This window comes from Eleutherodactylus coqui, chromosome 2 (assembly GCF_035609145.1).
Source record: "Eleutherodactylus coqui strain aEleCoq1 chromosome 2, aEleCoq1.hap1, whole genome shotgun sequence".
Classification (NCBI taxonomy): Eukaryota; Metazoa; Chordata; class Amphibia; order Anura; family Eleutherodactylidae; genus Eleutherodactylus; species Eleutherodactylus coqui.
Window position 1 is genome coordinate 335,822,179 of NC_089838.1, and position 15,743 is coordinate 335,837,921.

The 15,743-nt window shown below is 41.7% G+C and overlaps 1 protein-coding gene across 1 annotated transcript; it reads right to left on the bottom strand.

Moving 5' to 3' along the window:
- Window positions 1-10,250: 10,250 nt before the first annotated feature.
- LOC136610401 (olfactory receptor 11L1-like) lies at window positions 10,251-11,183 on the bottom strand. The gene has a single exon (XM_066589633.1). The coding sequence runs from the start codon at window positions 11,181-11,183 to the stop codon at window positions 10,251-10,253; it is 933 nt and encodes a 310-aa protein (XP_066445730.1).
- Window positions 11,184-15,743: the final 4,560 nt, after the last annotated feature.

Below are 15,743 nucleotides of genomic sequence, written 5' to 3' on the forward strand. Positions count from 1 at the left end.
CTCTCCAGTCCCAGAACACAGTTTTGTCCTGAAGCTAGAGGGTTGCTTTAAAACATAAATTCCAAAGTTATGCTCCTCCTTAGCCTTGCCCATGAGCACTCTAGCCACACCTCCAAATACCTTGATGAATTTTCCAATAGCAACACTGTCAGTGTGAACCCATTATGCCACTGACTGCTTTGGTTGTCCCCTGGTTTTTACCCTCTAAGTACTTTTTGAGGGATCTGGTCTTAGCTGCAAGGTCTCCTAGGTTGTTATGCCAAGTATAGTGTTAGTGCAACTGCCACAGATAGGTCAGAGGTACTACAGGGACAGGCAGAGATGTCGTTTATACAACAGTGCAAAGTCAGGACAGGAGGGGTGTTTGCACAATGAAGATACAAACAGAGGGTCAGGGCAGGACCCTGCAGAACCTTGCAGAATCTAATGCTCAGGTTGGGTGTTTCAGAACTTTAAAGTATGGATCTGCCAATTTCTGATGCAGCGCGGCATTGTTTGAAAGAAACAAGATCCCTTTTGAAAATTTGACATTTGCAGATCACGTTCACTTCAGATCTACACAAAAAAATTAAACCAATCAGACTACTACTATGAACTTTAGGTCACATACAAAAAAACAAAATAAACTTTGATATAATAAAAGTATTGTTAGTCTAAAAATAGATAAAATAAGAAAAGACAAAGACCTATTCACACCCTCTTATAAACATTAGAAAGCTTGGTTTTTAAAGGGGTGCTCTGGGCTTTTTGGACCACTGTCAATCAGCTACTGTTGGCCTATCCAGAGGATATCATCAGTAGCTGATCGACATGGGTCCACTGCTCAGGACTCCCATCCATCAGATGATTGACCGGCCAGCTGTCCAGTGTTGTCATCAGTGGATAGGGGAGGAAGTGTGAGCTCTGGCTTCACTCCCATCGAAATCAACGGGAGTGTCATGTTGCTACTCCACTTCCTGCCTCTGTTACTATCATCCTGTCCTGGACTGGAAGTGTAATAATAGGACTGCACACCTTTTGATTTCAGTGGGAGTGAAGCCGGTGCTCCTGCTTTCTCCCGTCCACTGATGACAACCTGTCAAAATAAAAAATCCCAGCGCTGCATAGTGCAGTTAACTTGGTGGCTCAGTGCGTGGCACAATCTGCTTGTAAGCCAATTAGACAACAGCAGTACTTCCTCCAAACCAGAACGGCAAGGAGCCTCTGTTAGCTAATGTAGCATTAGCTACGAGAAGAGGTATTGGACTTGCTATGACTGAAGATCCAGGATAGTAGAAAAGTTCATTCTAGCAACGCATTCCAACACCATTCTGACGTCTTCATTTAGCCCACAACAAATTACAAAATATAGAGGATGTTCAGGTAAGGGTGCGGGTGGCGTCGCAGAATGTTGGACCTTTGACTTGTTCAATCTATTACGTACGGACTGAGTGGTCCGGTCTACGAGTTGGAAGCTGCCATAGCATTCCAACATGTAAATGTAGTAGTTGGATTCTTAGTTAAGAAGCATAGAAATGGAAAAGGATTGAGAAGATGCCACAGACACAAGAGATCCATCACTGTGAAAGTCTAAGGCAACACAGGTATCGGGCGTTACCGCATCTGAAGGACCCAACCAATGACGGTAATAGTGAAATGGATTGCTGCAGGCATTTACACAAATGACTGGCAGACAGAATGTTGTGCAGGGAATTGGCTCTGCTGAATGTATCAAGTGGGGTTTTAGACAACTTTCCGGCAAGTCAGGAGTCACTGAGCAGTATCGGCCAGTACCAGTGAAGGGCTTATCTAATGGCACCATGTCCGATACTAAAAGTTCTAACAAAGTTTTTGTTAAAATTGTATGTGGTAGCGGTATGAGCTGCATTCTGTAAACATTCGGACTGGGTAAGGGCTCATGCCCACGAGCTTTGCGGAATTCTGCCGCAGATTTACACTGCGGGAGAAATGCATTTAAAAACGCCAGTGCCTGTGAGTGATCGCGGAATTCCGCTACAGATTTCTGCGATATCCATTGATGCTATATTAATGGAGACCTCCCACTGCTGAAATCCGAAATATAACATGTCGCAATTTTTCTTCCGCAGCAGAATTATGCATATGAGCACTGGCAGCAGGAACCAAATAGCTGCGGAATTCCGCTGGGAGAAATCCGTCTGTGGGCATTAGCCCTTAGGCCTCATGTCCACGGGCCGCACAATTTTCCCGTGCAGAATCCTGCAGCGGATTCTACCCAGCCCACAGACATGAGGCCAGAAAATACATAATACTCACCTGTCCGGACACTGCGGGTCTCTTCTCTGTGCAAGCCGGATCTTTTTTCTTCTCAGGATGCCAGCAGTATGCTGCACGCATGCGGCGTTTTTTTTTTTAACTCCTGCTCCTGCTTTCCCACAGTCCACCCAGTGACAGCTGCATCTGTGCCGCGGGCCCAGACAGCTTCCATTGGCTTCAACGGAAGCCGCAGAAGCTGTCCGTGCTGAAAAACCGCACAAAAATGTAGCATGCTGTGGGTGTTTTCCTGCGAGTGTGATCCACGTGCCAGGGAAAAATAACATGCACAGGTATTTAATTACCTACGGGTGCCCAATGATTCCCAAAGGGCATGGATCCCATGCACAGGAGACCTGCGTGGATCTTGTACATTTATTTTCCCCGTGGACATTGGGCCTAAGTCTGACTAGTTTTTATTTTTTTACATTGTAATTCTCCTGCTCTCCCTTACATTCATAAGAAGTGGTACTTATAAGGGGGTGGGTTTGGGTGACATAAAGTGCCACCGACCATCCTTTAGCATAGAACTAGTGTTGCTTTCTACATTCATAAAAATACTAATACTAATAGTAAGGAGGGGGGGGGGGGGGCTTGGGAGACGTCACACGCTGTCTACCATCTGCAAGTGCAGTGAGCTAAACCGAGTGCAGACCAACGATAAGGGTAAAGCAGGGAATCAGATGGTTGTCAACAGTGGCTCTGCTGCTCCCCTGAGGGCTTCTATCCACTAGGATTTTTTTTAATGCTATGATATTGCTGCATTTTTTCAATGGGACTTCCTAATTTTAAAATCGCATCACACAAAAATCGCAGGTTTGTGCTTTTGCGATTTCAGTGTGATGCAATTTTAAAATTAGGAAGTCCCATCGACAAAATGCAGCAATATCATAGCATTAAAAAAACGCTAGTGGGTAGAAGCCCTAAAACGTGTAGAATAGTGATCTGAGCCAGTAAGAAACATGCAGTGGTAAAAACAAATAAAATTAAAAAGGCAGTTATTATAGCCTGCTACCCGCAGAGCCGGATAGGGGAAGATGTTAGTTGTCATGACATCAGTCCGGACAAAAATAACCAAAAATAAAAATAAATGAACAATAATAGTCAGAGCAGTCCTTGTTCCTGAAGCGTTAGTGTGATATCTCAGTGCAGTATGTTGATGACTGGAAGAGACTCCACAGACTTTAGATGAAAACCAATTTAACTCTTTATTTGACAGTTAAAGGAGAATACTTGACGTTCCAATAAATTGCATTAAATTCACTTGAGTAGATGACACTTTAAGGCACATACGATAGATGATGATTAGTCCTTTACTTTCCTCAGCGATCTGACGGTAAAGGCATTGCATTTGGGACTTTCCAGCTTTTATCTCTCTGGCTGACTTGCTCTCGTCTTCTCACTTTTATAAACTCATAGACAAGTAGATTTGAAAGGGACCTCCAGGGTCATCGGGTCCAACCCTCAGCCCAATGCAGGATTCACTAAATCATCCCAGACAGATATTTGTCCAGCCTTTGTTTGAACACTTCCATTGAAGGAGAACTCCCCACCTCCCGTGGTGACTTGTTCCACTTATTGATCACCCTCACTGTCAGAAAGTTTTTTTCTAAATCTAATCTGTGTCTCCTCCCTTTCAGTTTCATCCCATTGCTTCTAGCCTTTCTTTGTGCAAATGAGAATAGGACTGATACCTCTGCACTGTGACAACCCTCCAGATATTTGTAAACAGCTATTAAGTCTCCTCTCAGCCTTCTTTTTGCAAGCTAAGCATTCCCAGATCCTTTAACCGTTTCTCTAGGACATGATTTACACTCTTCTCTGAACTTGCTCCAGTTTGTCTATGTCTTTTTAAAGTGGGGTGCCAAGAACTGGACACAGTATTTCGATAGAGGTCTGACTAAGGAACAGTAGAGGAGGATAATTACCTCACGTGATCTAGACTCTATGCATCTCTTAATACATCCCAGAATTGTGTTTGCCTTTTTGGCTGCTGCATCACATTGTTGACTCATGTTCAGTCTATGATCTATTAGTATACCCAAGTCTTTTTCACATGTGCTGCTGCTTAGCCCAATTCCCCCTATTCTGCATATACTTTTTTTCATTTTTCTTGCCCAGATGTAGAACTTTGCATTTCTCCTTGTTAAAGACCATTCTGTTAGTCGCTGCCCACTGTGCAAGCCTTTCTAGATTTTTTTGAATACTCTCTTCCTTAGTGTTAGCTATCCCTCCTAGCTTTGTGCCTTCGACAAATTTGATCAATTTCACTTGAATTACCTCCTCCAGATCATTAATAAAAATGTTGAACAACAGTGGACCTAGGACAGAGCCTTGTGGTACCCCACTTGATACATTGTTTCACTTGGATGTGCAGCCATTTATGATTACTCTTTGAGTACGATTACACAGCCAGTTGTGAATCTACCTAACAGTTGCCTCGCCAATCCCATATTTTGTCATTTTTTCAATAAGTATAGGATGTAAAATGCTTTACTAAAGTCAAGATATACTATATCGACCACATTTCCCTGACCAACCCAGTCAGTGATTGTGTCATAGAAGGAAATTAGATTAGTCTTGCATGATTTGTATGTTGCAAACTTATGCTGGCTCTGCTTAATTACTCCATTTTTATCCAACTACTTGCATACATGCTGTTTAATAATTTGGTCAAAGATATTTCCCTGTATAAAAGTCAGGCTCACAGGCCTGTAGTTTCCTGGATCCACCTTCTTCCCTTTTTTGAAGATAAGGACAACATTTGCCCTTCTCCAATCTTCTGGGACTTCTCCTGTTCTCCAGGAATTTTCAAATATTATGGCGAGTGGTTCAGCAATTACCTCCCCTTCTTCCTTTAGTATCCTAGGATGTAATTCATCTGGACCTTGAGACTTGAATTCATTTAAGTTAGCTAAGTGTTCCCTCACCATAACTCTGTTTACAGATAGCCTGCATTTTTTTTATTCCCACAATAGCACAGGGAAGATGAGTTGATGTTCCATCTACATTCTGAGAGAAAACAGCCTTCTCAACAGCATTCTTAACCAACTGTCTTGTAAGTATTCAATAGCATCTTTGACTTTCCGTTTGCTTTTGACATACCCCCCAAATCCTTTTTTCTTGCTTTTGGCCTATGTTGCAAGCCTCACTTCATTTTTTCTTTAGCTTTCCTGACACTTGCCCTATAGTTTCTGCAGACACCATTATATTCTTCTTTAGATACCCCCCCCCCTCTTTTCATTTGATGAACATATTTTTCCTTGTTTTTAACATGTGTGCAAGTTCTGTGTTCATCAATTCATCCATCCTGGTTTCTTTAAATGCTTCCCAGTCTTTCTTTTTTTAGGAATTGTTAATGATTGTGCTTTGAGAATCCTCATTTCACAATTTTCCCCAAACTTTCTGTCCTTAAGAACATCCAGCCATTCAATTTTTCTTACCATCTTTCTCAGTTTATTGAAATCTGCCTTTCTGAAATCCAACCTTGAGGTCTGAGTCCCCCCCCCCCCCTTTTTATTCAAAATTCAACTATATCATGATCACTGCCTCTTAAGGTCCCAGCCACCCTTATTCCTCAACCAATTCCTCCCTGTTGGTAAGAATTAGGTCCAAGATAGCAGATCCCCTTGTTCTATCTTCCACCTTTTGGTAGATAAAGCTGTCAGTAAGAGCGGATAATAATATGTTGGATCCATTACTTTTACCTGAGAGAGATTCCCAACAAGTATCTGCATTAGAGATAAGCAAGCACCCAAATACTTGGGTCCTCGTTATTCGAGTTGAGCTTTTCATTAAAGTCGAGAGCTCTACTCGAGTAATGAAACCCATTGACCACAATGGGAGACTTAAGCATTTTTGTATGTGGGACGCCGGGTGTCAAGCTTTTTTTTTTTGTTTGTGTGTTCTCTCTCTCAAGCTCGGAAGACTACGTTCGCTCAACTCTAGTCTGGATAGTTAAAATCTCCCATAATATCTATGTCATGCTTTTTTGAGAGCTTGGCCTTCTGATGTAGAAAGAGTTCATCCATAGCTTTTGCTTGCCCAGGTGGCCTATAGTAAAAGCCTACAATGGTGTCCTTTCTGTTTTTCTCTCCTTGTATTCTTACCCAAGCAGTTTCTACAGAACTCCTATGCTCTGAAGCTTGAATCTCTGTGGCGATTAATGTTTTCCTAACATACAACACAACACCTCCTCCCCTTTTTTTAGGTCTGTTTCTTATAAATAAGTTGTATCCTTCAAGCCTTGTATTCAAATCATGTGTATCATCCTACCATGTTATCATGATGCCTATGACATCATATTTCTCTTCCTGTGTTAGAAGCTCCAATTCTTCTTGTTCATGTTCCATGCTCTGTGCATTTGTGTATAAACATTTTAGGTTGTGATTGGTGTCTCATGCTCCTTTACTTGTCTTCTGAATTTTTTGTCGCTGTTCTGTCTTTCCACTTCTAATAGCAAGATTCTCAAATGTACTAATTGGCAGTATATTTTTACCTGGCCTTTCACTTCCCTTCCACTATTGTACTAGTTTAAAGCTCTCTATCTCTTTCTCATATCTTCTGTTCTTTCTAGCATTTTTGGCTGAGTTAGTACTCACACATCTGATGTTACTTCCCACCACACTGGCTGTTAGGAAAAATAGTCTCCTTGATCCTTTGCAGTCTGTATCTCTTGGCCTCTTTGCTAGGCAACCTCCAGGGCTAGACTGACTAACCTCACCCACTCTCTACCCTTTATATCTTTCTAACCAACCAATCCGAATCTAGGAAAAACCTCTCTATCCAATCCCAGACCAGTTAGAGGTGACTGACAGGTGTGAGAGCAGTTTAGGGTGCATTCTGCAGTCATACTGTGTTAGTTGGTAGGGACACTAAAGGTTAACCCATTATGGACAAATTAAAGTGATATACACATAAGTTAGCCTGCTGTCCAGGCAATAGACCAGATGATCAGCTGATGGACGGTCATCCTGAATGATGTCCCCCTGTCCACCAACTACTGATGATCTATCCTCAGACTAGGTCATCAGCTGAAAAGGGCCTAGAATAACCCTTTAACAATCTTCATTAGGATGAATAGATGCTGAGAGAGACTCCTAGTATGTACAAAGGTTACATATTGAAACCTCTGATTTAAGAGCATCTTGATACTACAGTATCTGAAAAAGTTAATGTTGATGGTTACATATTTATCTGCACCATTCCCTGAACGATGTTTGAGGGTACCGTAAGGCCCCTGCGATGGGATCCTAGGGAGCCGCGTGGGTGCCATGGTAGCCAGGGGCCTTCTGGAAGGCTCCAGGACGGTCCTAGCAGAATGCCCATTAAGCGTCCCTGTGGGGTGGCTTGATGGACTGCCTGCCCAATTGCAGTATGATGTAATGCTATGGCATTACATGAAACTGCCGGAGCGATCAAAGCATTGCTAGTTGTTGTTCCCACTGGGGACTAAAAAGAAAGTAAAAACAAGATCTATAAAGTTTTACTAATTATAAAAATAAAGTAATATTTTTTAAAACTAAAATTATATATTTATAATAAAAGAATCAAAATTAGAAAACAAAAATACATATTTGGTATCGCCGCCTCCATAAAAGTCTGATATATCAAAGTAATGCATTATTTACCCCGCAGTAAGAACGCCAGAAATGCAGTTTTTTTGTCACTCTGTCTCCAAAAAAATGCAATAAAAAGTGATCAAAATGTTGTGTTTATTTCAAAATGGTACTAATGCAAACTACAGGACTTCCCGCAAAAAAATGAGCCTTTGTACAACTATGTCGACAGAAAATAAAAAAAGGTATTGCATGCAGAAAATAATTAAGAAAAAATAAATGTCTTTGAAAAAAAAATATATGTTTGGTATCATAGTAATCGCACTGACCCATAGAATAAAGCTATCAGGTCATTTTTGTGGCAGTTTGTGTGCTATAGAAACAAGACGCACTGAAAGATGGCGGAATTTTTTTTCCTTTTTTATTTTACTCCACTTATATTTTTTTTAAGTTTTTTAGTAGATCATATATTAAATAGTGCCATTGAAAATACAGCTTGTCCTGCAAAAAACAAGCCCTCATAGAGCTACATCGATGGATAAAAAAAAAAGAGTTATGATTTTTTATAAGGGAGAGGAAAAAACGAAAATGGAAAAAAAACAGGGCTGCATCATTAGGGGTTAAAAATGGAAAAGGCAAATCTCAGTCACAACGAACAATAATTGTAGTAATACACTGGAACTATTCTGCGCTGTAATATAGTAGTTAAAGGGGCATTCATTATGTAGCTATCTCCCTCTAACCTCTTTTTATTCAGATGGTCATGTGATCTCATTTCTGACCAGCTGAGATCTGCTTGGAGTTATGATGCCTGAAATCTGTGTTAAGATATTACATGGACCCTATCAGAAAAACTAGCTTACAGTAGAACACAGGTACTCCTATCACAGTTACTGATGATGATCACACAGCTCCTGTCACACGTGTATGAGGCCTTAGTCAGACGGGCGTTTTTTTCGCGCGATTTGCGCATGCGCATGCGTCCGGTGATTTATTAAAACCATTGCTTTGCAATGGTATCGGACACATGAGCGCTTTTTATGCGCTCGTCCGATAAATTATAGAACAGGAATCGCAGATCGCACCTATCTGCGATCTGCGATTCCTGTTCTCTTCTCTATATGCACTCAATGGGGCCGGCGGCAGCAGCGCCGACCCCATTGAGAACATATAGAAGACAAATCATTCTTCTCTGCCACAGCTGTAACAGCTGTGGCAGAGAAGAACGATGTTTGCCCATTGAATTAAATGGAGCCGGCAATACAGCCGGCTCCATTGAAAGCAATAGGCTGCCGGACAGCGCTGGATGAATTGTCGGGAAGGGCTTAAATATATAAGCCCTTCCTTGCAATTCATCCAGAAAAGTGTTAAAATAAAAAAAATATATATACTCACCTGCTCCCGGCAGCCGGAGATCCGCGCGGCCGGCCTGCAGTGGGTGTGAAGGGGGTGTGACTCAGACTTGCCCCTCATTTGCTCAGCCTGAGCCAATCAGAGGCAGGTCTCAGTCACACCCATTCATGAATTCATGAATTCATGAATGGGTGTGACTGAGACCTGCCTCTGATTGGCTCAGCACTGAGCCAATCAGGGGCAAGTCTGAGTCACACCCCCTTCACACCCACTGCAGGCCGGCCGCGCGGATCTCCGGCTGCTGGGAGCAGGTGAGTATATATATTTTTTTTATTTTAACACTTTTCTGGATGAATTGCAAGGAAGGGCTTATATATTTAAGCCCTTCCCGACAATTCATCCCACACTCGCCCGCAGCGCATTGCTTTCAATGGAGCCGGCTGTATTGCCGGCTCCATTGAATGCAATGTGCTGGACAGCTTCGGCCCGTTTCTAATGAAACGCGGCTAGGAGCAGATTTTCGGGCGATTTTCGGGCACCGGTCACGCGATTTGCGGATGCGCATCCGTCATGCGATCCGCAAATCGCGTGAAAAAACGCCCGTCTGACTAAGGCCTAATAGAGAAGATCACAGCTCATCATTTTGGCTGTATACTTATGGGCTGTAGTTTATTTAGGTGCACATAGAAGACTAGTAGATAGCCAGTTCTAAAACAGTGACTATAATAGAAAATGCATCCACTTAAGGGCAAATTTCTTTTCCCAAGATGGTGACTTTAATCTATTTATATCCATGCTGATGAAAATTGCTTAATAGAATTAGGAATAATAGTTGCAATGCAAAGGCATCAGCTATTATGAATAAACAAAATACCCAAAGCAAACCAACATGGAGGTTGCTTCACATGTTACCCCACTGGCTTACTTTCATAGACACTGGCAGAACTTTTCCTAAGCCTTCATAGGTTTTTCTTTTATTAGTAGTGCATGTGCAATTGAATGACACGTCCTTCTTCTCCACCCTTCTTTACCAGAGTTTCGATATATGAGCTGAATGGCCCTTTATGTTCACCTCATTAGGAAGTTACATTTGTAAAAGGCTTCCTTTATGTCTTTATTTCTCAGACTATATACAATGGGATTAATGCAGGAAATAACCACAGTATACAGCAGAGACAGAACTTTGCTGGCATTTAATGATTGCCCTCGTGTTGGGACAAGATATGTGCAGAGAAGGGTTCCATAATACATGGACACCAGTGTCAGGTGGGAGCTGCAGGTGGAGAAAGCCTTCTGTCTACCAACGACCGATGGGATTCTTAAGATGGTAAAAATGATATATGAATATGAGACAATGACTAAAAGGAATTGAAAGAGAGCCATGGGGATAACCAGTAAGGTGACTTCTACCTCCACAATAAACGTGTCCGAACAAGAAAGCTCGAGCAGAGGAGAAAGATCACAGAAGTAATGATCAATGACACTGGGTCCACAGAACTCTAAGTTGCAGACTGCCAGGACATGATTTAATATCACCGAAAAGCTGAACCCCCAGGAAAATACTATAAATTTCATACAAAATAAATAGTCCATTATAATGTTATAATGCAGCGGGTTACAGATGGCTACATATCTGTCATAGGACATGCCAGTAAGAAAGAGGGACTCCAATGCCAGGGAGGCACTAAAGAAATAAAACTGGGTCAGGCAGCCCGTAAAGGTGATGGTGGCATCGCTACCCATAACCACATACAGCGTATTGGGTATTATACTAGTGGCCATCAGTGAGTCAGATAAGGAAAGCTGTGTGAGGAACAAGTACATAGGACTTTGAAGGCTCCGGCTGCGAGTTACCAGGAGGATTATGATCATGTTCCCACTAATTGTTAGCCAGTATATCAGCAAAAATGAAATAAAGAGCAAAAGACTGAATGGCCAGAGGGTCTGAAATCCCAAAAGATGGATCTCAGCGATCACAGACCAATTCCTGACTGGTAGCATCCGGGGATAAAACAGGAGTTATAAGTAGTATAGCAGAATGGAAAAAAAAATATTTCATCAAATAGATGCAAATTTAGCACCTCCAGCACATAAAAGACTAAAAAGAGCCACAACAAATTAATAAATCTTCTGTATATGCATATACACTGAGTGGCCCCTTGATAAGAGACCCAGGGACCATTCACAACTGGCGATTCCCTGGATGGAAATTCTCCCCGTCAGCCCGGAGTGTAGCATAAATTCACGTGAAAAGTTTTCTGTGGATCAGTTTTAGTGTGAATCCAGATTACATGGGAAAATCCAGCGATCTGAGCAATTTTCAAAAAGGCTTGGTCATCGGTGCTAGACGAGCCGGGCCAGGATTTTACTGCCTACCATGTGGGGTTTTCTCATGTAATGTTGTAGAGAATGGCGTGTTCAAAGAAGAACATCCAATGATCATATGAACAGAAACAACTTGTCACTAAAAGAGGTAAGAGGAGGATGTCAGGAATCATTCCGACCAACTGCTGCTGCACAGTCATGAGCTGCCGAACACAACGCTGGTGCCCCAACTAATGTATGTGAATGTGCAACTTGACATTCCTTAGCACAAATGGGCTGTAACAGAGCATTACCAGTCCCAGCAGCATTGCATCTAAAAGACACAAAAAAACAAAACTCCAAGGGGCAAACAAAAACTTGTATCACTGAGCAGTGGAAAAACATCGACTGGTGAGATGGATTCAGATTTCTGTTGATGGAAAGTCATAATTTGGTAAAAACAGCATGAATCGATGACCACTTCCTGTCAGCTGGTCAGAACATGTCAGCACCTCCATATAATCTGCAGCAACTACAAGAAGCATCCTGTCCTCCGGGGCCAATATTCCTGCAGAACTATTTCATCACCGAGTGGAATCTACACCCCAATGAGTTCTTGCAGTTCTGAAGACCAAAGGAGGTCCAACCCGCTACTAAATGGAGTTTGTATTGTATATATAAAGTGTACCTGCCACATATGAAGAGTCCACTGGTTGGTTATTTTGCTAATGTTAGCAATGATACATCATGTTTATGCAATCGTAGATACAGTGCTCCTTCATGCCCCCCTTCCTTATATAGATGACCATATAGGAACTTCAGGAACATTTTCCATGTGCTTTTAAACATGAGAATTTCTATAACTGAGTTTCAAGGATTATTCATCATCAAATCATTCTTCACATGAGTGAGGGGTCAGTAGATGGCTGCTTTTATACATTGACATTCACTGTATAGAGATCTGGCAAGTCCATGAGGAATAATTAATGCATAATAAGATTAAACACAGGAGAATGTTCAGATCCCACTTGTAGTTATTCATTGAAGTAATTACAACTAGAATGAACAGCCAAAGGTTTGGACTTTTTAGGATAAAAGGACACAATGTGGTTTGGCTATTTGTGACCTATGTCTTAAAGCAACTCTTCAGTTTTGGCACAACATTCTCTCATAGAGCCAAAGGATGCAGCGGTATCTTACCTGTACTTCATCTTCTCTTCCTGGCCCTTTATTTTGCTGGTTCCAGTTCCATCTGTCTACAAACTCCCTTTATCATAGAAAAAAAAACATTACATATTGCCGCATTCGTTAGAATCCGTACTATAAAAATATTATGTCCACTATCCCACACAGTAAATAGTGTTTGAAACAAAACAAAAAACAGTACAGAAATCAGTATTATTTATTCATCTGCCTCCAAAAAAACGCAACAAAAAGTGATCAAGAAGTTGCATGTACCGCAAAATGATATGAAAGGAAACTACTAGAGATGAGCGAGCACCAAAATCCTCGGGTGCTCGTTACTCGAGCTGAGCTTTTTGTAATGCTCGAGAGCTCGTTTCGAGTAACGAACCCCATTGAAGTCAATGAGAGACTCGAGCATTTTTCAGGGTGACCAATGCTCCGGAAGGAGCGTGAGTTGTTTTCAATGGAGCCGCGGCTACTGCTGGCGACTCCATTAAAAACAATGGTCTGCCAGCACCCTTGAATTGTTTTTTATGGCAGGGCATTACATATAAGCCGTTTCCTGAAAAACAATAATTTTAGTGTAAAAAAATAAATAAATAAATAAACTTACCTGTCCGCCGCTGCCGTGTCCCCCGCGGGGATGAAAAACACATCTGCCGCATGCATCTTTCTTTCATCCCCGCTAGTAAAAAGCATTCCCTGCTGGTGCACCTGCCACATCTACTCAGCCAATCACAGGCAGCTCTCGCCCGTCATTCATTCGGCAAGAGCTGCCTGTGATTGACTGAGCACCTCAGACAATCACAATCAGCTCTTTTAGCAGGTGGGGATTTTAAATCCCTGCCTGCTCCAAGAACAGGACCACAGAGCTGGGGACAGTGCAGAGAAGACACTGCTGAGCCCCGGCAGCTGAAGGAAGGTGAGTATTTATTTTTTTAAACAGCTTTTACTGTTTTTTCAGAGAAGGGCTTATGTTTAAAGCCCTTCCCTGAAAACCAATAACGAGGTGCCGGCAGCAGGATCCTCTACAGCAGCTTTTTTTACACTAAAATTATTTTTTTTTACAGGAAGGGCTCATATGTTAAGCTCTTCCATGAAAAACAATTCAGGGGTGCCGTCAGACCATTGCTGTCAAAGGAGCCGCCAGGAGCAGCCGCGGCTCCATTAAACACATGTCGGGTGGAGAGAGTAAAGTTTTCTCGAGCCCCTCGTGGTGCTTCCTCGAGTAACGAGTACTCTTGAGTATGCTAATTCTCGAAAGAGCATCAAGCTCAGACGAGCATGCTCGCTCATCTCTAGAAACTACATCTCGTCTCCCAAAAAGCCCCCCCTCGCTGTATTTTATTTGGTGAAAAAAGAAAAAATAAATCCTGGAACGTAGTGATGCAAATACATTTTTTTTTAATAAAAGGGGCTTTTATTGTCACAATGAAATAATAAAAATATTTATATTAATTTGGTATTTCCAGAATTGTTTTGACCCAAAGAATAAACTAAGCATATTATTTATACCGCACAATAAGCATAATTGTACTGACCAGGAGAATAAAAGTAACATTTCAGTTACTCTATGCAGTGAACCCTGTAACAGAAAACCAAAACAATGGTAGAATGTCTGTTTTTTTTTCCCTCCTCTCCAAAAAAAAAAAAAAAAAAAAAAAAATTATATATATATATATATATATATATATATATATATATATATATATATAATGTAGTTAAACAAGGTAAATAGTACATTATAAGTACCCCAAAGTGGTACTACTGGAAAATACAACTCACCGTGCAAGGAACAAGGCCTTATATGGCTATGTCAGTAAAAAAATAACAAGGTTATGATTATTGGAACGTAACTATGCAAAAATGAAAACTGCCTGGTTATTAGGTGCAAAATAGGCCGGTCACTAAGAGGTTAAGGCTATCGGATTATGTGGGTACGGACTGATCCCTGTAATTATATGAACATTATAAAATTGTTCACGATGTTTATAAATGTTTTTTTGTGTAAATTATCTTTTTATTGAAAGAATAGTATAATAGTATAACATACATTCTGCAATTATTTCAGATACTATTACAGATCATATAATGCAATTTTGCATGTACCGTTCAAGGAAACTGCTTAAAACATTTTAATTTTACACAGAGGGAAGGAGGAAGGGCGACAAAGGTATGGTGCAGGGAAAACGAAGGGAAAGGGGGGAGGGGAGGCATGAGGAAAAGGGGTAGACCTTTAAGCAAATTTCACGAATTTCATAAAAGATGACTAGAGATGAGCGAGCGTACTCGTCCGAGCTTGATGCTCGTTTGAGTATTAGGGTGTTCGAGATGCTCGTTACTCGAGACGAGCACCACACGGTGCTCGACTCCATTACATTTCGTTCACTGAGAAATTTGTGCGCTTTTCTGGCAGATAGAAACACAGGGAAGGCATTACAACTTCCTCCTGTGACGTTCCAGCCCTATCCCACCCCCCTGCAGTGAGTGGCTGGGGAGATCAAGTGACACCCGAGTATTTAAATCTGCCCCACCCGCGGCTCACCACAGATGCATTCTGACATAGATCAGGGAAAGTGCTGTCTTGCTGTAGCTGCTATAGGGAGAGTGTTAGGTGTTATATTCGTCTTCAAGAACCCCAACGGTCCTTCTTAGGGCCACATCTGACCATGTGCAGTACTGTTGAGGCTGCTTTTAGCAGTGTTGCACAATTTTTTTTGTATATCGGGCGTGCAGACCATAGCGTCCTCAGACTGCAGTCATTTTACAGAGTATAGGGGCAGTACTGGTGAGGCAGGGAAAGAGGTATATAGGCAGTGGGCTTTTTGCCAAAAAGTAAAAAAAAAATACTATATTTGGCCTGCCTGTCACTGTCTTCAGTTTACTGTGTCTCTGCTGGGGGGAGTAGTCGGTCATTAATAACCAGCCTTGCGCATAATTCTTTCCTGAGTCTGCTGTGCGTTCCGTACGCGAAGTCAGCCTCCAACAGGGAAATCGAAATACAGTGTATATCACAGGCAGTGTGGTTTTTCCTAAAAAGTTTAAAAAAATACGTTATTTGGCCTGCCTGTC